The sequence below is a fragment of the Sparus aurata genome, chromosome 21 (genome assembly GCF_900880675.1).
Source record: "Sparus aurata chromosome 21, fSpaAur1.1, whole genome shotgun sequence".
NCBI classification, from domain to species: domain Eukaryota; kingdom Metazoa; phylum Chordata; class Actinopteri; order Spariformes; family Sparidae; genus Sparus; species Sparus aurata.
Window position 1 is genome coordinate 15,072,451 of NC_044207.1, and position 27,756 is coordinate 15,100,206.

At 41.4% G+C, this 27,756-nt stretch overlaps 1 protein-coding gene and 1 long non-coding RNA gene across 2 annotated transcripts in view; one reads left to right on the top strand and one right to left on the bottom strand.

The window, feature by feature from the left end:
* ak5 (adenylate kinase 5) overlaps positions 1-27,756 on the top strand; it is a 78,206-nt gene that overhangs the window by 34,939 nt on the left and 15,511 nt on the right. The window contains exons 7-10 of the mRNA XM_030401990.1: positions 5,936-6,026; positions 11,617-11,690; positions 19,522-19,567; positions 23,108-23,152. Coding sequence (XP_030257850.1) covers positions 5,936-6,026; positions 11,617-11,690; positions 19,522-19,567; positions 23,108-23,152 — 256 coding nt within the window. The remainder of the gene's footprint in view (positions 1-5,935; positions 6,027-11,616; positions 11,691-19,521; positions 19,568-23,107; positions 23,153-27,756) is intronic.
* Positions 1-27,756, bottom strand: part of LOC115572161 (uncharacterized) — a 31,815-nt gene that overhangs the window by 1,130 nt on the left and 2,929 nt on the right. The window contains exons 2-3 of the long non-coding RNA XR_003982034.1: positions 3,036-3,170; positions 1,047-1,217 (exon numbers count right to left, since the gene is read on the bottom strand). This is a non-coding gene — a long non-coding RNA (uncharacterized LOC115572161). The remainder of the gene's footprint in view (positions 1-1,046; positions 1,218-3,035; positions 3,171-27,756) is intronic.

Consider the following 27,756-nt stretch of genomic DNA (forward strand, 5'->3'; position numbering starts at 1 on the left):
AATCTTCACACATCCTCCACGTGTTGTGGAACTGCATCAGACTTTTAAGATCCTTTTAGGATTGGCAAGAAAACTGCCATTGTTTGACTGTTAAAAACACTCTTGTTTCATGTTTGGCCGTTTTCATCCCGTGATACTACTTTGTGTGACATATTTATTTTGTATTAACTGAAAACTGAAAACTGAAAACTGAAAATGAGGTTGATCTGGTTGAGACTAGATTAGATTAAACATACGTAGGAAAAAACGAGGTTGATCTGGAACCAGATCAACCTCGTTTTTGACCAGATCAACCAAATCAACCTCGAAAAAACGAGGTTGATCTGGTTGAGACGTTAGCTACAAGCTGACGTCTCAACCAGATCAACCTCGTTTTTTCCTACGTATGATTAACCAACTCACAGGATACATTTGTACATGGTCATCCTCTATTTACATTTTCCGAAGAACGTAATTGGACAACGCATTTTCCTTGTGGCCCGATGCAATTTAATCATGCTGCGTTTTTTGTGAAAACACCTCGGGGTTGACCAGTTTCCTCTACCTTCTGAACCTGCGAACGAGGGGAGTCTGCAGTCCTCGCCCGGTGATTTGAACGCTCTGAGAGCTTATTGACGGATTGTCTCTCCTGTAAATTGCTGCCGCCACTCTCCTTCTTGCAGAGATCAATAGGCGGCGACAGGCACAGCGTCACTCCCCTGTACCTTCTTGTTTGTCAAACCCCGGCAATTACAGGCTCAGAAAAAACTCAGTTACTGTATGACAAATCACGGGAGCCTTTCAGAGGATAAAAGGATCTGTATTCATGTGTTTATTTTCAGCTGCATTTACAGTAGCCGCGCGGATGATTCCCAGTCGGAGGCTGTACGTTGACAGTTTTCTTTTCTTCCTTTCCTTCGGCTGACACCTGTAGAAGTGTGTCTTGTCTTTTCGCACCTGCAGTTGTCGAGCTGCTAAACAACAACATGTTGTTTCATGCCACATTTAATCCCACTGAACTTGGGCGTGCATCATGTTTGTGTTTGTTTTCGTGAGTGCGAACAGACCTCAGTGTTCTCTGTTTGACAGCCAGCAGAGAAAACATCAGTTTTCCTCAGCTGGAGCGGCGGAAGACTTTTGTCCACGTAAATCTTGTGCGGTGGGATTTTCTTCAACAGTCTGTCTTCCATTAGCACAAATTGACTGAGACATCGAAGTGCTGTCGCTGATGATAAATCCTGTATAGTGGACAGATAAACACTGTGGTTCATTAAAGGATAAAACCATACAGCTGTGTAATGGATGACTCGTCATAAATCCCCCCTTGAGGTCTATTGTGTCTATAATTGGTTCATTTCTGTCCATTTGGAGATAATGACGCATTTGTTCATCTGTGCTATAAAATACGGAAGGAATAGCATCTTTCTGCATGATGAATGAACGAGCACCATCAATGACGCATTGGCAATCATAAATAAAAGACATCTCAGCCTGTGATCACACCAAGAGGCGTTTGAAGGCGCTGCTCAGTTGTTTTTGAAGCAGTTTGAAGTTCAAGTATTTTCAACTTAGCACAAAGTACAGTCGCACTGATTTTGCCATCACTGTATTTACATATGATGGTCCCTGCTTCACAGGCACACTGCGCTGTGTTGCTCAAAACATGCTTTTGCTTCTCTTTTGAATTGGCCGTGCCGATAGTGATCGATCTCTGTCCGACCGGGGCCTCTGGCCCTGCTGGGAAACACAGTTACTTTAACATTTGTTTGTTTTGTTGGCTATTTTGTCCTAGTCTATTTGGGAAATATCAGGGAGTGTTGGTAGATTAAATATTAAAACAGTTTTAATCACACTTTTTATATTTTATGTGAAAGGAGTCGCTCGTATTGATGAACCTACAGAGAATTATCACCTGAGACTGCAGCTGCACTCTGTTGTGGAGAGCCTCATCTGTCTGACCAACAAATTTACAGTTTTGGTTCACACTCATCACTCCCACAGCGTTTCTTTGGCCACAGCAGGCAGCTGTTTTCTAAAAACTCATAGCACACTATCAGCTCAGCAGCAAATGGCACACAGTCTCAGAGGCTGGGCTCTGCTCTCAAAGTTTTTTTATTCCTTTCTGAAGTTTTAATCATTCTCACACACTTGAAGAACAATCGGAAAACTGGTTACATTGCACAGAAATATGGGTTCTCAAGAAGAAAGAAAAACAGGTTTCTTCTGCGTACTCAACAAATCGGCTTATTGCAATAAGCTGTCTCTAAGCCATGTTACTTGCTGCAACTAATGATTGTTTTCATTATCAATCAATCAAATGATGTGTTTTTTTAACTATTCATTTGTTATGTAGTCTACAAATATTAAAAAGAAATAGTCTTATTAAAAGGTGCGTTACAAAAATGTCTTTAACGTTCTTTCAGTTATGTAGTTCTGGTGTCTGAGCAGTAACCGTCCTCTAATGAGCTAAAACAAAAACAAACATTGTAAAATGGGTGAACTGTAGACCGAGTCTGTCTTAACCGGGCACAAAAACAGATTTTTAAAGATGCGATTAACTTCTAATTGGATAAGTTCTTCCTGCTCTTCAGTAATTATCCCAAGAGAAGGACTCAATAGCTTCCTGACTAATAAATGCAATAACCCCTGAGGCTTAATTTCTGTCGCTCAGCAAAGGGCTTTTCTGTGGAAGTAATTGTTTCATTTTAAACGTCAGGTCTCATATCGGAAGGCATAGCTCTATAAAAGAACAATCACAGTGACTCATTGCTCCACATTGTCTACAGGCCCATTAATTCTTAATTCTTGTTTCTTATTTCATTGAATTCACCCGTCCTGTTTCTGTCATTGGAACAAAAGTGACAAAAACAAAAGTGTTTTTTTTTTGTTTTTTTTCACATAGGATGACTCAGCTTATCAAAACACACACACGCGTCTGCAATGAAGCCTCAGCGAAAATTTCAGCGTGTGAGAGATAATAGCTTGTTGTGGCCTCAGTCGGAGCCGTCCTGCATTTCTAGGGGGGTAAAAAAGGTCCAGTTGTAATTAAACTTTACCTTCCAGAGTTCAGCTTCAGCTTCCGCCCAAAATGCTGCTGGATGGCACGAAGACATGAACAAACAGAAGACACCTCGCGTGGTCGAGTGTCTTATCTTTTCCAGGAGTGCTTACAAGCGATTTGTTCATTATTCCTGAAATATAAATGAGATGCATGCTTTGTAAATAATCAGTCAAGTATGAACTCTCTTCTGAATATCAAGATATCTCTCGCTTTGGAAACAACCTGATATTGTTCTATTTAAGGCTTCAATAGCAGTAAAATCTGATATATTTACATCTTTTGACTTTAACCTTTACGTAACATCGATTAGGAATGTAAGAATCGCTCCTCAAACTCTCAAAGAGCTTCAGGTCACGTCCTTCAGATGATCAAATGGATCACTCTGGCTGCACCAAACACTTTCCTCAGAACAGTTGCAAAGTCCAGAAAGGCGCTGCTGCTGTGAAGCTGTCTCCAAGACTCCTTTTCTTCCTTTAATCTCTGTCTCCCTCTTTGACATCTCTTCGATAATGGATGAGGGCTTTTACCTCGCTACCGCCTGACAGTGGTCCTCACGAAAATGTGAATATTTTTGTATTTTATCCTGTAAATGTTCAGTACGTGAATGTGAAGCGATTCTTTTGACGCTAACAGCTGAAGATATGATTGATGGTCCATCACCGAGAGCTGGTTAAACCCAGAGTTCACCGAAAACAGGACTGACAATCACGAGTTTTATTCAACAGATTGAAAAAAAGAAGAAGAAGAATACAAAAAAAAACAACACATTTTTCACTTAAACTGAAAAATGAAAAGAAAAGCATCTCTGTAAAGGAAAGAAAGTAAATTCAGGTCAATTTGACGAATACATGATCCACAACATTCCTCTCCATTCACAGTCTGACAGCAAAATAGATTCTTTACCGGATGAACGCTCAAAATAAAAAGACTTTCCACCCACACAAGAATGTCATAAAAAACTAACAGCAGTAAAGTGGCGGCAGACTCGCCAAATCTGTATGTGGGAAAGTCACTGTGACCTGGTCGGTCCTCCCTGCCGAGACTTCAGTGCACACATCCGATGTACGCAGGAGTAAAGATCCCTCTAACAACACAATATAACAGTATCCATGACATTATAGAGTCCACTGAGACATTTTTAGATTTACAAGTGGAAACTGGGTAATAACCTGCAGTAAAAAACAAAGCTGTGCAGCTGCAGCCCAAACACAGTTGATCTGTTCATTAATCAATGGGAGAAAAGGCGTGGCAAAGGTAAAAAGAAGGGAGACAAGAGGATCAACAAAAAATGCTAAATAACATTCAACAAAAAATGACAAGGACTGTTTATTTTTGAAGATTATTTACAATATGTACAACAGAGAACAATCGTAGGTCACTATGTCGGCGTTCACAGAGCAGTGTAGCAGCACAATTATGAAGATTTTCTTTGACGGTTGGACGTTCCAGCTCCGTTCTGTTGTGACTATGATACAAGAATAAATGGATCAATCACAAATGTTTTCATCAGATCAATCCGTTAATCCATAATCACCTCTACTTCAACCAACTACAAAACAAAAAAGTTGGCATTAATGCACGGGAAATAATTGACTATTACACCGTAGTAAATTATAAGGTATCATCACATTTAGTGAAGTAACATGAACAGGAGTTCTGGTTGAAACTGGGTATTTTTACAGTGTGGTATCAGTACTTTGACTTACTTTTAGAGGCATTTTCAGATTTAGTTGGATGCAGTGTACGTTTGGTTATTATCCTGAAGACCCGCTGCTCTGCTGTGCTACAGGTGAAGTTATCATGATGGATAGGCCCAAATATTGCACAGCTACATCTCATCGATTACATTGACTCAGACAGTCAGGCCCAGTCTTTGTCGTCGACCTCAAGGAACAGTCGTGACACAGATCGTTCAGAGGACGGTCGAGGCTTTCTCTAAAAAGTTAAAGCTGTTAATCTGTCCTTGAGAAGTGACACTTGTCTCTTAAGACTTCTTGTAAAATGTAATGGATTATACAGAGCCTCTCTGTTGAAGTAGGAGCACATTTTGGTTATAAAGACACTGCAGTGCGACAGCTTTTCCACTCATGTTGCCGGAGCTGAGCTGAGACTGAGAGGTCTGAGTGCTTCTGATGGGTTTTTCGAATGCCATCCTCTCTGGGGAATCCTCAGTTTGATCCCCTCTCCTCCTCTCCTGTAGGTGGACTAGGTGGACGTGAGGGACTCTCCTACGCAGCCGATGGCAGACGCCGGTCTGTCTTTTTTCAGGTTGTTGCCATGGAAACCCCAGGAGGAAGCTGGTTGTTGCTGCTGTTATCCTTATCTTACATTTCTCCTGACCTCTACTCCCACAGCTGACGTTCATTCATTGTCTTTATTTGGTTTTACTTGTCTGGTGAGAAATCGCACACCTGAAGGCGTATTATGTCCAGTCTGTTTGTATTTTATCCGCTTTCATATGCATAAGATCGCCTTTCAGCTGCCTGTCATCGCCCCTGAGGAGAGCAGAGCGACAGCCAAAGAGCAGATTAGGGAGGAGGAGAAGTCGGTTTCAATCAGCTTCCAGTTTGCTCCCAGAGCAGATTCTTCATGCTCAATTTACGAGTACTGTACGTGCAAAAGACAGCCAGCCGGCCCCTTTAAATAAAGTCAAAGAGACCAATTGACACAGAAAGGATTCTAATTAATCCAGTGTCATGAAAGCTTTTGAGTGTGAGTTGAATTTGAAATGACCCGAGTGTGTATTTTGCATCAGAGCTCGTTTCTCATGATCTTATAATGAGTTTCACTCTGGAGGTCACGCTGGCCGAACAGACTGAGCATATGACTCCTGTGTACATCTGTGTTTCTGTCATCGCCGTCAAAGCTGATTTTTGTTTCACTTTCTCGTCTCAGTTGGACGCCGACCGAGATGAGGAGGAGGTCTTCTGTGACATCAGCATGACGCTGGACAACAAGCTGTTTCCCTCCAAAGAGCCTGCAGCCGGTGAGATGATCACAGCTTTTTATAAAACAGTGAGACAACTCTGGAGTTGTTTTTTTTATGTTCAGAGAGGTTTAATAACTGTGCAACAAGATATTTATGCCACTACATTTATTTGATTTTGATTTGATTTGAATTCATTCGAACAAATTGCTGGTCATTTAATTTTATTTTATTTTTTAAGTGACAGCCGTAATGTTCAGTAAAGTAATCTGGCTGTTAATAGGCAGATAACCACAAATAATCCTGCGGTCACATTCCCTTCACTGGGGACGTGATTCAGACACACGCATTGGCAAACTTCAGAAGTAGTGGCGTCAGGCGGCCAAATAAAGCGCAGCGTTGTATGGATTTCTCTGGTTTTAACATTGTTGGAAACATTTGTGATTTGTGATTTGTGAGTACACAACTTAACAAAAACATACATCAAAGGTATATACAAATCTTTAATGCATAATTCTTACATTGCCTGTAATATATTTAAAGCAGCTACAAGGAACTCCTTGTTGTTGAGCTCCCTGTGGACAAATGGGGCCCTGTGTGATAAAGATCCTGATATGGCTAGCTCTCTTTAACTTGTTTATAGTGAATGCATTGTCTGATGGTTTATTTTGTTACTGTCCAACTCACCAGTGAGCCTTGATAATGGTTTTTGTTAGATGTACAACGGATAAACGCAGGAGCGGGGACAATATATAGTTTATATTGGCGGTGTAGGGGTGGGTGGTGCGTTTAGCTGGGGCTGGCGGGGGCCCAAAATCAAATTCCGCTTAGGGCCCCATAAAGCCTTGGAGCGTCTCTGCTTCAGTATAAATTGAGATTGCTTCATAACCAGTTGAAAACTCCTTGTAGTAGCTTTAAGATTAATAACTGTTATATATTGGTGGTGAAACGACGGTGAAGTTAAATTTGTTTTATTGCTGTGATTGCCCCTAGATTTCAGAGCAGCTTCTTTCCTCAGGCTGTGAGACTCCTCAGTTCATCCCCAGCACTCTGCACTCTGCCATGAAAGATAGTTTTAATTTTATGACTTGCCTGACCTCGATAAGTCAGAATCCAAACCCAGAGACAGGCACAGAAAAAAGCCAATCTTTGGGCCAAAGGATGATGAAACGTGATGCAACACATGTGCACCAAAACTCCAGCAGTCAAAAGTGAAGAACATCCTCTCCGGGCTTTTTTTTATTGGCTTCTTCAGAGTTACTGGTACATGTGTTTAGTGTAGAAACATCCACACACGAGAAGAGAGAAACCACAAATATTGCCCACCTACCATCGGAGTCGGCACAGCAACCAGTGCAGCGGGGTTAGCCAAGCTCTGCGAGAAACGCTGGACAAGGTTAGAATGAATCTTCGCTCAGTCAGATGGTTGAGACGGAAACTATATGAATAATGTAAGACCGGATGATTTACTGTTTAAAAAATATGCCAGACAGATTCATGACCTTCTTCGACTGAATGCCGGTTTAACAGATATGATCGGTGAGCGCTCTGCTGTGATTTCACATGTGATAGACATCAGAGAGGCTTTAGAAAAATGTTACCGCTGGCACAGAACTGAGCTGGCAAAGTACGCCCATTTTTTTGGTAGCAGAACAGTCATTATTTTCATGATAATCAAGTGTAGGTGTAAAGTGAAACCGTTCCAAAGGCAGAACAGAAGTCCCACGTATTTTGTGGTGCACAGGCCGCTCACTGTTTCGCTGGAGCACATTTCGGTTTGATAAAATGCTGCTCGACGTTTTTAGGCAGTCAGTTGGAAAAGGACTGGTTAAAATCTTTAATTGATTTGGGTGATTTTGTGACAGATAGCTGAAAGTTCCATGATATTTTTTTAAATGTTCCTCAATTTAACACAAACATTTCTGATACAGTTCCCTTTTAAATGGCTAGTGGAGGAATAGGTCTATATTTTGGGAAACACACTTATTTGATTTGTTGACGAGCGTTATATGAGGAGATGAATACAACACTCATGCCTCTCTGATAAATCAAAGGCTACAACCGGCAGCCTGTTACCTTAGCTTGGCATTGACAAAAATAAGCACAGCAGCGTCTTCGAAGCTCACTACCCAACACAAAGCAATTATTCGTTGTTTTACAGGTTATTTAGAAGGCAGCAGGACGTTTTATACTTGGAAGCTAAAAGCAAACAATGATGTTAATTATTTTTCCAAAAAACGCAGTGAGACTCAGTGTGACAGGGGAGTCACACTGTGCAAGAAAATATGACGGTGCCCTCCACCAAGCAAAATTCTCCAGGTGTCCTTTTTTTCCGTTCTTGGATTTCTAGAGTTTTGCCTTTCGTTGGATTTGTGGATTCAGATTTTCAGCTTTTGTTCGGTTACTTCTGCCTCAGTGTCTTGCATTTGGGTCCCCTCTGTTAAACCATGTTAAATTGTCAGAATGTTGGCAACAGTACATGACTGCAAACCACGGATATGTTCAAACTGTGCCCTTTTTTTAAGTTCAGTTTTAGTTCTATCTTGTGACTACAATGTGTTTCTGAGTCGGGTTAGGTTAACATACAAAAAACACTTAGTTAGGGTTAACATTGTTGGAAACAACACAAACACATCTATAAATGTCCCGAGGCTCCTTAAAAATATCCAGCGGTGTTACACTTATGAATGTTGAAATGCACAGTCCCAAACTGCAGTCACCGATTTGGCCTCCTCATCTGTAACTCCACCACCCGTCCTCTCCCTATGATACATTTTCTACAAATGTCAATTGCCAACATTTTATCCTGGCAACTGGGCTGTCATAAATCAGCCTCTAGACTCTGTTCCAAGACTCTGGATTTGTTGTTTATAGCTCTGTCAAAAATGTTAATTGGATTTGAAATGAAGAGTTGTTACTTTGCAAAGGCACACACAGCCAACCAGTGTGTGTCTTCAATGCGTGTCTATCAGAATATAATGAATCATGCCTTCAGCTCAGTGGATGAAGCATGGCGTACAGATGAAAAGCTGTGCGACATGTTTTTAAATTTGATCATCTTGCTCTGGCCGAGGTTCCTCCACTTTTTAGCCAGATTTAATTTATTTTTTTCGTTTCCTCTAACGTGTTGATGGTCTAGTGTTTGCTCCGATCATAAAGCCCTCTCAGAACAACTTGTGCTTTTGGGCTCTGCAAATCTACTTGGCTTGTTTAATGTTTATGGTTCGTTATGTTCGGGCACAGTTGCGGCACAGCGGGAGGCTGCGTAGGAAGAATATGTCATGTACGATGGTTATTAGTAGGCTAGTAACAACCAATCGAATCGACGCGACGCCGAATCACTTGGGTGTTTTTGTGATGAACAGTTTGGAGCGGATTCGCCCAAACAGACCGGTCGGGAAGGAATTGAGGCCCGTGTCACTAGGTGCAGAATCACCACGAGAGAACATATGGCACCCCAGAATAGTTCAGGAGGAGAAAACATGTTCAGACAGAGACGAGAGGAGGACTCCTGCCCAACGAGAAGGCCAGCTCAGTGAGCGAGCGGCCAAATGGAGCTGTTAATGGACAGTTGAAGACAGTTCAACGACGCGGGATCATAATGACGAGACATTTGACCCACAGGAAGCTCACATTTCCAGTGATCCTTGACATCGAAATCGCCTTGTGCTACTTGACAGCTACCAGGACACACTCTCCCACAGCTCCTCTCTGCGTGCTTGAGAGCAGTCATGACAGGACACTGAACCACCAACCAGCCGCAGGTGTACTTGTAACCACTCGAGACAGCTCGGGAAATCTCAAAAATGAATCTCTGGGGAGCATTTAGAAACGTTTAGATTCACCCATGCATCCGTTCACTTCTACTTTGAGAATGATGTTGTTTTTTTAGGATAACATGTCACTCGCTGTTATAGAAGATCTTTTCCTCATTTAGGGCATGATTTACTGAAGACTGAAATAACAGTCTACTTATATGCAGCAGTTATGTGGCCCACTTTGCATCTGAGAGCCGCGTGACATCTGTGCATTTGTCAAGACGTCCTTCTGCATATGATTTCTGCACAATGGAGCCTCTCAATAGGTGTTCCACCCAGAGTGGAGTGCACACTGAAAGGGCGATGAAGAGGTCCATTTCTGCACCCGCAAACTCGGAAATACGCATCGGAAAAATCAGATATCTGGGCCACATGTGCGCGATCTGCAGCTTCAACCCTTGTGTCGTCTCAGAGAGGAATGGTAAATTGCATCAATCTGCTCGCGCAGAAGAGTGTAAAGAAAAAGCTGTGGGAAACAGAAATAGATTGGCAGTGGCTGGAGCAAACACTTGCCTCCAGGTCCGTCTGCTGCTTCCAGTGGGGTATTTTCACAAGAGGGAGGATGATTATCGCAGCAGCACATGTGGACCGACCCGAAGTGCTGCTGACGACTGCAGCCTCGGCCACCTGACATCACCGGGCCTCAACAGCAAAACAAAAGTGTCCACGCCATCATACCTCAGCCGCTCACTTTCCAAGGGGAGAGATGACATGCTGCTGATGCTTAGGTTGTCAACTGATGGGGGGGGGGGGCACGGGCCGATTTCTGGTGTTGCTGGCTGATTTTCACTGCAAATCTGCCGCATTCTGAGGTCTGTTAAAGTAATGCATGTAAGAATTTCACAGCTGCCACCTCTCTGGAATCGTTTGAAGCTGCATCCTCACAGACGCTAACCCAGTTGTCTATTCAGCGGGGCTCTGGCGTGCAGGAAATAAAATCTGCCGAGGGGAAGTGTTATTCACGACCCATTTCCACCCGGCAGAGGGAATGAAGATGCTATGTGTTAGAATTTGCCACAGCATCACCCCTCGGCAGCTTTGTGACAACAGGAAGTTCCAGTTTAGTTCAGGTTCAAGAGTCAATGAGGCCAACATTAATCTTGATTGTAGACATGTTATGGTCCTCTTTGAATTGTGCTGCACGGACTGAACATCAAATGACAGTAAATCAGTGGTGTCATTTACTGTCGTGTGATTCGGCAGCTGACAGCACATGTGAAATGACGACCCAAGAGGTGTTCTTACTGTTCTCACGTTTGATCAAACAGTTCAACAACAGTAAGAGTTATTATTTATCAAAAGACCCTGAAGATTCTGTCCCCAGCTTCTTTAACATGAAGATCTGCTCCTTTCTTTTGTCTTTTGTCTTCTGTTTAATCAACCTTTTTTTCCAGCCTTGGGCCCAATGTTGGCAATATAATGTAAAGCTGCATAATTAGGGGAACATCATTATATACAGAACATCTGTATATACATTTAGAAGACATCACAATGGGCTCCAAGACAAATACTGAAATACAGAACTACTGAGATTAAGATGGCATTAGTTGAAACGCCGAAAGTTTGAATGGAGAAGACACGTGTTACATGAAACATGATGAGAGACGAATTAAATGTGGCACTCGTGACGGCTGGAACTAAATTGCCCATAAGACAAATACAGTTTATTGTTGCATGAGTGATAACTACAGAATGAAGGTCACTACAGTATCTGTTTTAAAATCTTTAGTTACACTCATACCCCCTCCTTTGAAATAAGCCATTTTGAAGTGACTGAACAGAATCTCTGGTTCCATCACAGTCTGATGATTGTTCTGCTTTTCTGTGTTCAGGTCCCAGTGAGCTGGACCTCAGTGTACTGGGGGAAACCAGCAGCCTGGCAGATGTTGCTTGCAAGTACGATGAGGTAAGAAATCACGATTGAATGTGGAGGAGGGTCGGACACTTTGATTTTTTTCATTATGTAGTTTGATCCAAACAGCAGCAACTTTACACACAGACAGTCCTCTGCGGTGTTTAGCAAGACAGTGAAGCCAAAAACTCCCTCAGTGTGATTTGTTTAAGACCGGAGAAGGAGCAGAAAAGTCATCTGAACTCTGTCCATTCGGCTCAGTCATCTTCGTAACAACCTTGTTCGGGTTGCGTCATCCGCGGTAACTTCAATCTTACCGTCCTTTCACTGCGTTATTATCTTTTATATTTTTCATTTTTATCCCATACTTTTTGAATCACCGACAGTAAAGGGCAAACACTCTTGTTCCACATCTCCTGCCCCCTCTTTTTTTTCAATTGCCAAACATTAATGACAATCTGCAAATTTTCTAAAATGGCAAGCGGTGAACTGAATTCAAAGGCTGGATGATTCAACAAAGTACATATCCGGAATCAGAGAATGCTGTTGTGTAATACTTGGCGAGGGAGCAGACGGGCACCGCTCCTCCACACGATCCCGACGCTGCAGCGAAGCACAGCCCTGACCCTCTGTCTCATTTTCCGTCCTCCTCCGAGTGTCTGCAAACAAATTGCTCAGCTCTCTCGGCCTAGTGCTCTTCAGCTTTTCTGTTTAGCTCCTATTTAATTTCTCTAGCTCAAGGTTTTGTGCTTATATTTGGTGGCTTTCTGCCTGATGGAGGTTCTTTATTGCTCTGCAGTGTTCCGAGGTGCAATGCAGTGCAATCAGTATTTACTTCACAATAAGGAGAAGCACAAAAGATCATCTTAATCGGCCAAAATTGAAAAAAGCAATAAGCCACAACTGCTGCAAAAGTACAGTTCGAGTAAATGCATTTAACTACTGTCCACCTCTGGCATACGGTCCATATTGCATGTTCCAGTCATAGGAAACATCTGTCCAAAACAAATGGACTTTTTTCAATGTGAAATTAAAATTGCTGCCGATACTTAAGGTATCAAAGGCTGCGCTTATTCAACCTCAGCCTTGATGTGCATCTCTTACTGTCCGCTTGGCTCGTCACAGTGTTTAACCCTCACCAGCCCTGTTGACAATTACTCACAGCTGGATGTCACCTGTCAGCCAACACCCTGCTGAGAGACTCCTGGTCTCCTGGACCAGCTGTAATTTTCCTAATAAAACACTCTCAGTCATGACGGACAAGAAAGAACTGGTTGATAGTTAATGACCAGAGTCACCTACTCATCACCATTCAGACAAATTCGGATCCAGGAATAAAGCCTGGTCGGTCTATCTATAAAATACAGCGGCAGTCCTTGTAGAGGGAGTGACAGAGCAGCTCGAGGACAAGGAGAGTGCAAACAAAACAAAAACAGCAGCCGGCTCGTTGAAGGCGGCGACGTCACTGTGCAGCACTTCCTGTGGCGAGCAGTGACACCCTTTTCTGTGAAGTGGAACGAAGACGGCGTGCAGCCTTGTCATCCCATATTTGCGCCCTCAGATATGAGGAGGAGACGGATTTCGTTAGCGTGCCGATCCACAGAAGGTGGCGGAGGAGCGGGACAGAAGAGCCAAGCGGCTATTTTTGGGTTTCTGGTGTCAGGTCTCATGAATATTTCCCTCCAATTAGTTACTGCTCTTTACCGCTTCTAGTTCTAGTTCTAACATCCTGTGTGGTTGTGAGTCCATTTCATTATTTGATGGTATATTTTTTTTATTCTCATTAATATCTGGCTAAATGTGAACAATGTAAATGTGTCAGTTTAACAAAAATGGCATTTACGAGCATAAATCTTCAAACGTAGACAAACAGAACAAATCTTTAACCTTCAGTTAATATTAGGCTGTCGTATCTTTCAGAATTAAAGAATGAGATATACTTTCTCTGATTTTTTCTGTCTGTCAGAGGTGTCAAAAGTACACACACTCTTTACTTAAGTAGAAGTGCTGATACAAGTAAATCATAAAATAAAATAAAAAATAAGACTATTTTAAAAGTAGAAGTACTGATTCAACCTGTTAACTTAAGTAAAAGTAATAAAGTATGGGTTCTGAAATGTACTCAAAGTATAAAAAATGAAAAGTTGAAGGAGACATTTCTAGCAGCCATGTCTGGTCAAAGTTAACTGAACCTCACGTCATATTAATATAATTCAAAGACTATTAAACTTAAAGGTAGAATCAGTAGGACTTGTTCCTGCTGTTCCTAAACGCACCACAAGGACAGTTAGCATTAACAGGATGATTGATTGATTGCTGATTACAATGATTGCAGATGAGACACTGACACGCCTCTTCTAGTCTCCCTCTCTGTCTGTTACGTCTTTTACGTCGTCTCGTCTCGCTACATCGTAGCAAAAAGTGATGCACATCACGGAGCTGCTGCCTGATGATGAGGAGTTTTTCAGCACCCCACAGCGTCTCCAGGTTCATTTTGACAGACATGACAGTTCAATATTTTTGCCCTGAGCTTTGAATCTAGTGAGTTGAGGGCGACAGCCGCAGCTTATTTGATTAGATCACACAGGTGACTCACTCAGAGTCTGATGTGAGGGGATAATAGCAGGAAGGAATATTGGAGAGATAAATGATGTTGCCGCCCCGCTCGTTTGGTTTTATTTTTAATTTTTAAATTCCAGACAGCTTCCACATCTGCTGAGTAAACTCACTCTTCCCAGTGGACGAACAATTCATCTTCTTAGTAGTAGTTGTGCATTTGCATTATCTAGACTGCATCATTATTTATTAGTTCATTAGTTGAGTTGATGTACGAATAACTGAGGCTGCAAATTAACATGTAACTAAAGTTATCACAGACATTTTATCTGGGGGACTTATTAATCATAAATGCATTTATTTCTGTTTATTAGTAACATAAATTGGAGAACAAATTACATGTCATTACATAACCTTATGCTGGAATGTAACTAAGTACATCTACTCAGGTACTGAGTTTTCCAATTTGCTGCTACTTCATACTTTCACTCCATTAAGGAGGCAAATATTGTAATTGAATCCATTACGTATAACTATACTGTAGTTACTAGTTACTTTGCAGATTACATTCTGCAGCATGGCCAAAGTAGGGTTTTTTAAATAATATATTTCAATTGCAAAGGGATTTGAAAAAAAGGAAAATTACTTTTGACGCTGAAGTATTTTTTAATATCAGATACTTTAAAACTTTTATTCAGTTACTATTTATGTAGATGACTTTCACCTTTACCAAATAGATATTTTAAAACGATATCATTCCTCTTTGTTTTGTTCAAATCTCGTATCTTGTAAAAATGTAGATGTGGAGTAAAAAAATACAGTATTCGCTTTAGAAATGTAGAGGATTGGAAGTATAATGTAGCATTAAATGGAAATAGCTACTTCTTTAATATTACTAGTTTTTTTAGACTGCATCTGACAATGTTGCATTCTAATGAGCTGACTGCTCAGCACTGTCGGACTGTAGGGATGATGGTCTGTCAGTCATTGGTCCATTTGTTCCTCGGCAGTAATTGGACAAGAAAGAGGAAACACTGTCCTGCCTGCATCCGTTTAACGGTTTTGCTCCACGCGGTGTGTAATGAGCATTGCAGCATCACAGAGCTGCGAACATGGATACAGACTTTAGCCGTTGTTTTTATGGATGTTTGCGTGGGAGTGTGTGTTTATGGCATGTGTTGCGTGTACCACATACGAACATCAACTTCCCATGAATAAAGAAACTAATGTTTGTGTGTGTTTATACGCCTATCTTGTCTCCATCACGTGTAAGCAATGCGTGCTGTGCATGTGTTCCTCCCTCTCTCTGACTCATCCGACCAGTTGGTGTACCCGCATGCCAAGCTGGCTCGTCGTTGGCACCCAGCACTCCCCCACATTGACGGCATTTATTTAACACGAACAGAGCTCCGCTTCACTTCGCTCTGGGTCTCCTCTGAGTGTAACCGCGTCTCCACTTCACTGTGACCCCTCTGCCAGCCGCCACATGTCTAAATCACAACCATTAGAAGTCAGTTTCACAGCAGTACAAGGTCGGAGCCTGTAATAGATAGAAATGTCAAGGGAGCTTGTATTTTTTTTTTTCCTGCAATCATCTGTCTGCATGATGCCAAGCTGTTAGTGTACTGACAGTCAGCCATCCCCATACTGAAAAAATTGTTTGGTAAAATCCAAGAAAAGTCAGTTTCATTATTTGGCTGCAGTCTAAGAGCGAAGGCAGAAAATTATAATTCACACACAATTACTTCAGTGAGATACACCAACACTCCACCTACTGTAGGGTAGCTACAGGGTGAAGAAACTGAATACTGCATCTTCTCAGGGACTGAATAAAGATTTCTTGGGATCTTTTTTCGAATCCTGTCTATTATCATCTTCTTGTGATTTTAAACTGAGGACCGGTTTAATCATCCAGTACAGTTTTTACTAGTTATCGGACCGTTTCCTGATCCCATGCACCTCCAGGTCCAGGACAACATGAGATGGGTTGTCCAGCTCATCTGCATGGCAAAACAACTATGTCTAGGCGATCTACACAACTCCTCAGGTTAAATGTGTTCTCATGCCATATATTGCTGAAAAGCTTAGATTCTTGTAGATCAAACAGCATCGGGCCACTACAATCAACACACAACCAAACAAATGAGCATTTTCACCGTTTTTTGGCAGCTCACTAACAAAGCACCTCGATCTGTCATGCATCAAACATTGCTGTGTCTTATTCCTAACCATTCAGTAGATCAATTTCAGTAAAATATTTATTCCAAAACACAGTGTTCCATTATTAAATGGCCATGAAATAGCAACGAACTAGGATCACATATGCTTTTATATACTTTTATCTTAAAAAAATGGCTTATATTACACTCCGCAACGCCACTATTCAGTAATATGAGTGTTTATAAAATGGCCTCCAACCTCTGCATCTTGATTCTTAGCTAATAAACCCATGAAGTTTGTTGTTGCCTGCCCCAGAGACTACAACAGACCCCTTCGTCTTTCCTCTCTCCCCTGAGCTACTGACATGCCAGCCAATGGATGATTGCCGCATCATGTAATCAGTGAAAGAAGTTAGTTTTGAACTTGGAAATTCTGAATGTTTATGTAGTTTTACACATTCTGCGCATTCTGCAGGCAGTCACTTTGTTTTTGCATTTGTTTTTGTGTGTTTTATGGACAAAGTTTGGGTCAATATGGAAACAAAATAATGAGTTTCTGTTAATATCAAGCAGGGGTATTTTGTCACAAAGGCATGGTGCTGGTAGGACTTTCATACTGAAGTAGGGTAATGAGTGAATGAATTTTGTATTCTTCCCAGTGTGCTGTTAGTACTTTTAGGCAAGCAAAGTATTTGAAATGATGAATGATTATTTGTTTGCACCTTTTTGGTACGGAATCACCGTTGAAAAATCTGTTTATGGTGTGACACTTTACACACTCTAGTTCGAGTCCAGTTAGGTTTAATCACAAAATCTTTTGGGGAAGGTTTAGAGGGAGATCATAGTTTGGGTTAAGGCAGTTGGGCACATCTGTCATTACAAGAATAGACAGGAAACAGGAAACAAATGACATCCTTTTGACCAATATGTAACTGATATCTGGGAAGTTCTTTGCTGTAAAAGTCAATTTCATGCGTTCATGTTTATGCAATTAAAGACAGGGTTTGACATGCTGATTCAATCTGATGAAGATTGAATTAAACTTTTTTTCCTAGAGCACATATTTATCTTTTCAGCGAGCACACGTATTTTCTCGATATTATTTTTGCACCTGATATAACACCAGGATGTGCATTCTTGCCTGTTATCCAAATTATTTGGACAAAGTACGAAAATGAGAATAATAACATGTTTTTCCACCCGCACAAAGTCTGCAGACGGTAATCTCACGCTGTATTTATGTGCATATTAGATGTTTTTCTCTCTAACGGGAAGTCGGATGCTCCGTTTTCACACATTCAATTGCTTTTTCGGTGGGAAGTGACATGAAACATGGAGGTGATGAAGCACGTAGCAGCGTGCCTGAGAGACATGGCTAGTAGAGACAGTAGATTACATGTTCCCAGGCTGATTTTTTGTAAATGTGTGGCACGATTTTAATAGTTTCTACTGCCAGCAAACACTATTAGATTGTGTTAGATAATGCAGCCATTTCCCAGTTTGTACTGAAAAAAACACATCAGTATCACCGATTAAAGGGGACATTCAAGTTGTGTGTCCTGGCAACGAACTGGAAACACAAAATCTGATTTGTATTCGTGACATTCCCTCTCTTCTCTCACACCTTGGTGTTTTCATGACTGATCTGTTTCTGTGTGCCTTTGAAATGATCCATTAACATTTCAATTTTGAACCATCTCCACCCTCAGGGAAGGATTTATCTCTATTTAAAAAACAAAGGACAAAAAATGATTTTTTGAATTGTTTTTTTTTTTTTTTTGGCTAAGTAAAGTAAACAGATTTCTGCTCTTTTCTCTGTCATGGGTGAACTCAGTGTAATCATTCTGTTTGAACTTTTTACTCCTTTATTAATATCGGTGTGCCATCAGGCTGTTAAATCTTAAGAATTCATGATTTTGGAATGCTAACACAGGAGTCATTATCAGTTAATTGTGCCAGAATTATACAGACGGCCAAAACTGAAGAGATAACCATGGAAATCTGCAGCAATGCGACTTTAAAAATTTAGACTTTTGGTCGCAAATATAAGAACGACGCTTAAGGCGAATGAATCAGAATTCCCTTCGAAACAGATAAATGTCTTTTAACCAATGTTTTGTGCCCCGTTTGACTCTGGCCTGTGTTTGTGACTCTATAATGACAATTCAGCGAATGAGGCTGCTGAGAGTTTCAGGCTTCCTCGAGGCTCAGTGTGTGTGTTTGACTGAGGGTTCACTCAGTGCTCTGCACTTTCTTTGTGTCAGTTTTTTGATTTACTCTTGCCCACTTTTCATCATCATTTCATGGCCAAAAGTATAAGGACACGGCATGCTTCTGGTCTTAGCCAAGCGGCAACCGTAGGGGCTTACTAATCAAAAGCCAAAAACTGCAGTTTCTCTAATGGCCACATGAGGCTGGCTTCAAAAGTGAGTCCATCCCCAACGACCTTCGTTTCTCTCAAACTTTAGACTATAGAAAATACTAAGCTTTTGCTTAGCACTTAGGCTCAGCTTACCTTCAACAACTCCAGTTTCAACACTGCTGCTTGCAATTCTCTCACTGATAGTTCCTGTCTGGAGCCATGTTTGTCTTGCTTTTTAACCTTTCATTCTACCTCTGCTAACTATCCTGTCATCATAGTTTGAGTTTACAGCTTTTGAATAATCATGCATGATGTATGCACACAATGTGTCTATGCAGCAGGCTCAAAACAAAAATATTGCAGGAAAGAAAAAACTTGAAATACTGCAATATTGTGATGGTATTAACTCTATGTTTTTCAATGAACTTTGATTTCTAAGGCTAAATCTCTTCATGACAACCGTCCAGAGTGTGAGTTTTTATTCACTCACACGATATAAAGCTGTCTACATAGCTGTCAGCAACCAGAATTCTTGCCCCGCCTCAGTTCCAATCCACTCCACCTCTATTCTTATTTTTTAATAAGCCAGAGTTAGACACTGCCACTGGCCAAGACCGGAGCCACCACACTGAGCTTTACAGTGGTGCACGTACTTTTAGCCACGTTGTGTCAGTCTCTTCCTTTATCACAAGTTATCACTCAAACATGCATCGAAAGGATGACAGCTATTGTGGCACAGAAGAAAGAAAACAATATATATGCGATAAACAAACGATGGAACAACGTCTAAATCTTTCTTTCTATCCAGGTTGAAGAGGAGGAAGAAACTGGGTATGCTGAAGGAACCATGGATAGTAAGTCGATGGACTGATTGATTTTGACTGATTGTCAGTGTAAACAGTCAAACCACGTACATATAAACATGCTCCATGCCTTCCTCCATGAGCCACAGAGCACAACACCACATCTAATCAATCAAACTTTTATTACAGTAGCTGTTACATATTCTCTCTCTTCCTTCCATAAACCAGCAGCCGACTTCATTCAGCATTTCATCACAGGCATATTGTTCCATTTCAGTAAATGCCACATCTGTCACGTAACCAGATGTCTGAATGTGTGTGTGTGTGTGTGTGTGTGTGTGCGTGCGTGCGTGCGTGCGTGCGTGCGTGCGTGCGTGCGTGCGTGCGTGCGTGCGTGCGTGCGTGCGTGCGTGCGTGCATGCCTGGGCGTGCGTGCATGTGTGCGTATGTGCATGTGTGTTTTCATCACAGTTGCCCTACATCAACAGTATTGATTGTGTACTGGAGATGGAGGAGGGCTCGTCTGTTGATTCACTGTTACTCCTGATGTTAATCTCGTCAGCTAGCTGTCACTATGCTAACATCATCTTGCCACAGACACAGGACAGAGAGGAGGAGGAAGACACCTGTCTGATTAAAGGCACACAAACGCTGCATTTTTAAGTCCACAAGCTGGCTGCCAAATTTGCATGAGCCGCATTTATAATGATGAATACTTTTTGTATACAGCGAAACTCTCAACACAATCTACAACCCTCATGTCGTATAACTGTTATTGTTCCTACTGCTGTTGTACTAATTGAGAGAATGCTCCAGTTACTGCCATCATTTTAGCATCATTACAGATCCCACTGCTGTTCTTTCAAGCCCTCGATTGGTTGCATTCTCTAGGCTTGGCTCAAACTGATAACACATAGACATCTCAGCTCTGATTGTGTCTGTTCATCTTGCGATGCTGATAGCCGTTCATGAGATGTATTTTTTCTGGTAAACACACCAACTTTTTCAGCCTCCTGCCAGGTCTCCTGCTACTCCACCCAGGGTAATTCAGAGTTACATAACTGACAATGCAAAGCATTTGTCAGCAAAGTTAATTTTGAAAATCTTATCGGACATTTTGTGTTATGCATTATTGCAAACTTGACCCCGGAGTCTTTATTTTTAAACTCTAACCAAACGTAATAGTAACAGTTTCAAGCTTTAGGGCATTGACCAGTTCAGTTCAGGTCTTTAGTGTCCCTCGAGGGGAAATTTGATTTATAGTAGAGGGCAAAAAAAAAAAAAACACTAAGATAACATAAAGAGGACATGGAACATTGATTAAAAGTAAAAGTATCAAACCATTGAAATAGTAGCCATAGTAAAGTGCTGCTGAGCAGTGCAATCAAGGTTTAGTGCAAATTAAGAGCATTTATTAAAAAAGGAAAATTTAAACCTATTGGTTTTTATCCTGAGGACCTGTGTCTCCGCACAGAAGGGAGAAGAACAAATTCCTCCAAAAGCGGGTGGTCAGAGCTGGCCAGGATCGACCGTGCCCTCCGCAAAACTTGTCTGTCATAGATATCTGCCAAAGAAAGCTGCTGCATGCCTATTGCTGGCTACATTAACAATACTGAACAAACGATTTTTCTTTTGCACTGAGGTTCCCATACCAAGAAATTAAACAAAAGGTTAAAATGGACTCAATAAAGGATTTATAAAATAAAGCCATCAGTGTCTTGTCCACATTAAAAGTATTCAGTCTACACAAAAAAATAAAGTCTCTGCAGGCCCTTTTTGCAGATTACAGGTCATAGTTCAAGTTCTTATCGACCACTGTTACCAGTTTCTTGTAGCACTCAACCAACTCAACAAGTGAGCCCTTGATTATAGTTAGGAAGGTTGAGTGGGAGGTTTTCCTTAAGTCACACCGCTCTACAAAGTCTTTCACAACTGGCCCATGATCGACCTCTCCATCCTGGAGCAGACTTATTAAAACAGTATCATCTGCAAACTTCAGGAGATGCCTACCACCGTAGTTACTCCTACAGTCATTTGTATATAGAATATAAAATAATGGGGACAGGACACACCCCTGGGGTGAGCCTGTGGATGACAACCGTTTCTGGGATAAAGCCCCTGTAGCCCTGACTGCGTGGGGCCTACATGTTAAGAAGTCCAGTACCAATTTCACCATGCCAGCATCAAGATTAAAAGTGGACAGTAGTTAACTAGCTAAAATGTGTGGTTGGATTGTATTAAAAGCAGCTGGGGGTTGAAATGTGTTAGCAAAGTGGGCCACATTGTGAACAACAGGCCTTTTCTGCTTTACCTAACAAGCCCAGAGACACTTTAGCTGTGACAGCCGAAGAGGTTGGTGTGTTTACCAGGCAAACTAAAACTCACAATCCCCTGCAGATTGTTTTAAAAACCAATGACAAAAAACACAGAAACAACCCATTAACAGTAGACAACAGGCATAATATACCACGACCACAATGCCGTCACAGCTTTCCTTATTCTGAAGCGGGTGAGGTATCATAAAGGAGAAATAATAGACACATGCCAGCGTTTCAGTGACTGTGTTTAGGTTTTAGTTTCTCAACAACAGCATTGGAGGAAGCAGAGCCATTTCTTGCTATATGTGGTCTATGTAGGTGCAAAGGGCCCCCGCACCACTAGGGGGCCCCCTCAAGTTGCAAGTCCAGTCTCAATATCTGAGGAGTAACCCGATGGAAAAGGTGTGAAAAGTACCTGGCACCTGGCCTGCTGATTGGTCAGGTCTGCTCTCTACCGATTGGTTAGATCTGGTGTCTACCGCGCCGTGTTGTGGCCGCCTTCAGCACACCCGACAGACCAGGATGTTTAAGTTTAAAAATGTTTTGCAATTTAAAATAAACATTTTGGAGGAACACTGCATCAGTTTCATTTATTGACATATAGAGGATCCCCATTGTTTACTTTGTATTTTCATTTTCAGTTCAACTGCTAGGGTGGGTCATCTTAAGATGTTTGATCTAGCCTGTTTTCCTCTTAAAATGTAATAGATTGTTGCATCTTTGTGGATCACTGAAAGGGTTAGGAATCTATCCATCGTAGTTTGACAAAATAGAGGCCCCCGAACAGCATCTTGCGAAGGGCCCCAAAAAAAAGACAGAAATGGCCCTGGGAGGAAGTATGCAGAAGTAAAAGTAATGCAAGAGACATTCTGCTTCTCATCCAGGCATCCTAGTTAACAAATAATAAGAATAACAAGAATTAAAATATGGATAAGGTTTCTTTCAAATTAAAAATATAATAATATTAAAGATATATGAGTAGAAAGTATTTTGTTCTGACCATATTTATAAACATAATTGATACAAAAATCTAGTTTAACCATGTCATGTGATCTGCTACTTCAGTACACTATCAGAGCAAATGTTGCTGGGAGCACTTAGATTAGATACATTACATTCACAACCACTGGCTATGTGTGTAAAAAAAAGTGTGTGTGTGTGTGTGTGTGTGTGTGTGTGTGTGTGTGTGCGTGCGTGCTTGTGTGTGTACAGTATGCTGCACATGTCTTGCTCTTCACCACACGTTAAACCATGATATTCTTTCCCCTGACAGGTTATTGTACAGAACAGAAGAAACCAAAGGTCATCTTCATAATGGGTATGTACATGTAGCGGAGTGCTCACACACACACCCTACACACACACACACACCCTACACACACACACACACACACACACACACACTCCTCAGCACTGTTCGAGTCTTCCTCATTAGATGAAAGCACACACAGACACACACAGACTGGATAATAATGAGCAGTTGCTGACTGCTGGGCTGGCCTCACAAGGAATAGCAGAAAAAGACAGAATTACATCAATCTGTTTATCAGCTGCTCTGACATTTTTCTGCATGTTTCAAGCTATCTGAACTCAGACTGCAGCTCTGATGAAAAAGCTGCCTACAGGAGCGTAGCCAGAGGGGGACTCAACAGAGGTCTGTTCTCAGAGGATCTCACTCATTTCAGACGACAGATGGAAACTTGATTAAGACATTAAAGAAAGTAATGACGTAAAACTTCTTGTACAAATTCACAGCTTGTTTCAAAGCAGTTCATCACCAGAAACAAGACATTGATTATAATTGGTAGAGGAGAGATGCAGTGCAATATGTAACAGTGAGGACGACTCACTGATTAAAAATCAAGTATTTAAGTGGAGGCTAAATACATTTAATCACAGCTGAAAAGCTCACATTTTTTGGCGATTTTATCATGATAATGTATCATGCTGCTGCTAACGGGTGAGTCATTTTATTTTTTACTTTATTCTAACTACAGAGCTGACATTAGATTTTTTATAACTGACTTGAATTAGTTGACTCTCACCAGTAACTTTGGATGTGCTTGAGACGGAAAGATTGTCTAATTATGACGGCAACAGTACCATGAAAATATTTGTGACTTTCATCAATAAGATTTAGAAATATAGGACATTTTTAAACAACACCAATACTGAGCTTAAAGATGTGATATGTTAGAAGTGGCCACCTGTTGTTCAAACCAATAGGGGGCAGCATATTACCAGACTAACAGCTAACTGCTGCTAACTGTAGCTGCTTTTAGCTAGTTAGCTCAATTAGCCATGCAGCTAGTGGTCGGGGCTGGGCTGGGCTCTGGGGAATCAGGGTTAGTGTTTACACTGCTAGCACAGGAGCTTTGGGCCGGGAGCAGAGCTAGCTTGCTAGCATGATAACTCAAGTAGCCATTTCTGCAAAACAATATATAGACTTCATGATGACAACACTGTTATTTCTTCCAATTTGTGCAAATCTTTGAACCGAGATTCTTACATATTGCACCTTTGATACAAACATACAACTACAAAAACGCTATCAGATAAATGCAGTGCTAGCTAGCTTTAGTTGCCATTTTGTTTATGGGTTTACATTAAAATAAAAGTAAAAAACAAAAGTGAATTGACTCATAAAACACATGTGCTTCTACACTGTGCAGCAGATGAGTTAATGTTCTACGTTACTTCCATCCTTGGGAGGCAGAATTAAGGGTGTTTATGTGATCAATTAGTATGCTGTGAGGCGGCGTGGTTCAGTCTGCTAATGGCAGACAGGACGGAGACATAAATGTTAATGAGAGATCTGAGACACTGAGTCTCCATGAACCACTGTTTTCCTCACCACCATGGTGAAAATCCTCACGACAGGCCATTAAGATCATCGAATCAGTGCTCTCGTTGACACGGTTATGTGTATTAGTGTACAAAACCAACATGACAAATTCCACTCTGATCTGTATTAATAGTTTGTCTGAATATTGGAGAAAGAGACACTGAGTTAGATCGGGAGCTTTCTCTCAGAAGGGGCAGATGAATGGAGAAAAGTTCCAACTGCACAGTGAAATGCACAGATGTTTGACTAAAAGTTAGTCAGCCACCCCACTAAGGGGTCACCAGATATATTTGAGGGGACGTCAGATGATGGATACAAGAGGAAAGAGCAAAAGAAAAGTTCTGCTGAGTACATTTCTGTTAATTTTTGGGACTTTTTTCTTTTTTTTTTAACATTGGATCATTGGATCTCTTTGGTATTTGAACATTTCAACTCAAGAGTCCTCTGAGAGATAACAAGGACAACTAGCCCAGCCATGTGTTAAATTATAAATAACTAAAGCTCATCACTAAATCTGTTTGATGAATGTAGTGGAATTAAAAAGTACAACAACTCCCTCGGAATTGTAGTGCAGTACAGGAATAGAGTAGCATAAAATTGAAAGAGTAAAGTAAAAACTGGTAAAGAGAAACACTGGACTTGAATACTAACCAAACTAACGAGGGAATGAGGTGCAGGTGGAGACGGGCGGGGAAACACAGGTGAGGGTAATGAGCAGGGGAAGGAGCTGACGGGCCGATAGGGAGACATGGCTGGGCTCACTGTAGGCAGGTGTGGAGGGAGAGCAGAGTTATTTATTTTTTGGGGCTGGTATCCACTCCTCCTCCCGCTCTGTTTTTTTTTTTTATTTCTGGCTCTTTAGCTGCTAAATGCTCATCCTTGGTGAACAGCTAGCAGCTAACTTTGTGCACTGCTTTTTGAGCATTGGCAGTTGTCTGCGCTCCGCTCTACTTCTAGTTTCTCTACTGACGCTCGGGTAGGTTGTAGCTTGGATTTAAGAGACCAAAACCATCCCACCATGTCTGAACAGCTCTGTCACAGCGTTGTCCTCAGTAAGAGCCAAAGTGACAGATGGATTGTGCTCGATGGAGCTGGAGCGGGTGACAGGAATGAAACATGGAAGAGAGGGCAGAGAACCTTAGTGGAAATAAAGATCTTTCGAGTAATTTGATTTATGCATCATTTCCTGTTACACAATGCTTTTCCCTCACAGATAGCAGATAATACTTTTTATGTAGAAAAAAAATGAATCAGTCCAAACGACAAATGGGCTGCAGACAAGGCAGTGCTCTCGCCTCCACTCACTGAGATACTTCATTTTTGTCATCATTGTCGTCAGTTTCCGACGTTACTCATTATCTCTGGCAGCGGAATAAACATAAAAGGGAAAATGCAAAAATGCTCTTTGAAATGGCAGCGAGCGAGGGCTGCATTGATTCAGGCCTGGATTCTGTAGGGATGACTGATTCTGCTTTGAAGAGAGTTTGCTTTTCCACTGTCAACATTTTCTAAGTTGAAGCATCTGAGGACTTTTGAGGCTGTTCTTTACTGATGTCAGAATACATCATTTCTGAGTGACAAACTGTAGTCTGGGAATCGAGCTCTGGTTTCTGCAGAGACCCAATGATGCATTATCAATATAATGTAATATAATATAAACACATTTACTGTTACTGTTTTTACTGTTGTCAATTTCCTGATAAGACCAAAACATTAATGAATCCTACTATAAGGCTACTGTCTGTGTATCCAGTGCCTGATGTGTTACTACTCTGTGCCGTAGAGCTCATCGGCTTTCCACAAACACATAAATGAGCCTTGCTGTCAGCCCACAGTCACTGTGCTTCTGCAAACCACCGATACATTAGTATTTGAACATGTCATAGGCTACGTACCCTAACAACATTTCCATAGAATTCTATCATTTCATCTTTATTAACTGTCTTTCATATCAGGAGGTGGAGGGGGTGGCCGTGGAGTTGCCAATCAACATTTGTTAGCGTGAGACCACTGGATATTTTTGAGGAGACCTCGTGAGAATTACCAGCCGAAAGAGTTCTTTTGATGCCAGAAAAAGATGTTTGTCCAACCGTAATCGAGCGTTTTTTTGTGCCTAAGCCGAGCATAAGCACAGAGTTGTGACCATAGAGAAGTAGAAAAACAAACTTCCAGCAAAGTAAAGTTGGAACTGATCTTTGGTTTTTGCAGAAACGAAATTTGCCACATTTATTATTTAGATTGATATGGCGTTACATTTGTCTTCATTATTATCAGCACAGTCGGCTTCACGTCAGCTTGCGTCCGACCTGCTGACTCAAAATGGGCATTAATCCACTGCTGAAACTAGTTCCTGATAAACTGTGTGTTTACTCCTGTTTGAGTCAGGTGGCCTGGTGTTTCAGTAAATTACTGAGCCTTTAAAAAAACAAAAAAACAAAATATTTGTGGCTCAGGCTGTAGAGCGGGTGTCCACCAATCTAAAGGTTCAATTCCCGGCCCCTGCAGCTTACACGTCGAGGTGTCCAAGAGGAAGACACTGAACCCCAAATTGTTCCGGTGGCTCTCCCGTCAGTGTGTGACCGTGTATGAATGGTCATCGTTCCTGATGAGCAGGTGGCGCCTTGCATTGTAACCTCTGCCACCAGTGTAGGAATGTTTGTGTGAACGGCTGAACACATTTCTTGTGTCGTCAAGCTAGGAACAGTTGCTGAGACTAGAAAAAGTGCTGTGTAAATACAGTCCATTTACAATTTTTTGAGCTGTTTGAAAGGAGCCTTGTCTCCTGTGGGAACCAACCTCGGGCTGAGAGCACCAGACCATGTAAGGTAGTCAAAAAAGTACTGAGAAAAGGACTAATTCATATTTGATGGTATTGTCCCATGGCACAATAGGAAAAATACAGAATAACACCAGCTTTTTTCCCCCTTCACACTCAACTGCAGTGGTTGCCTCTGACACTTCAGAAACCACCGAAGTGCCAAATTGTCACTGCATCAATCCGGAAACATCAATAAAACAATAATACTTTTTTCACACCAGCAGCAGGGTTTTCAAGATTCAAATGCAAGTCTGATTAA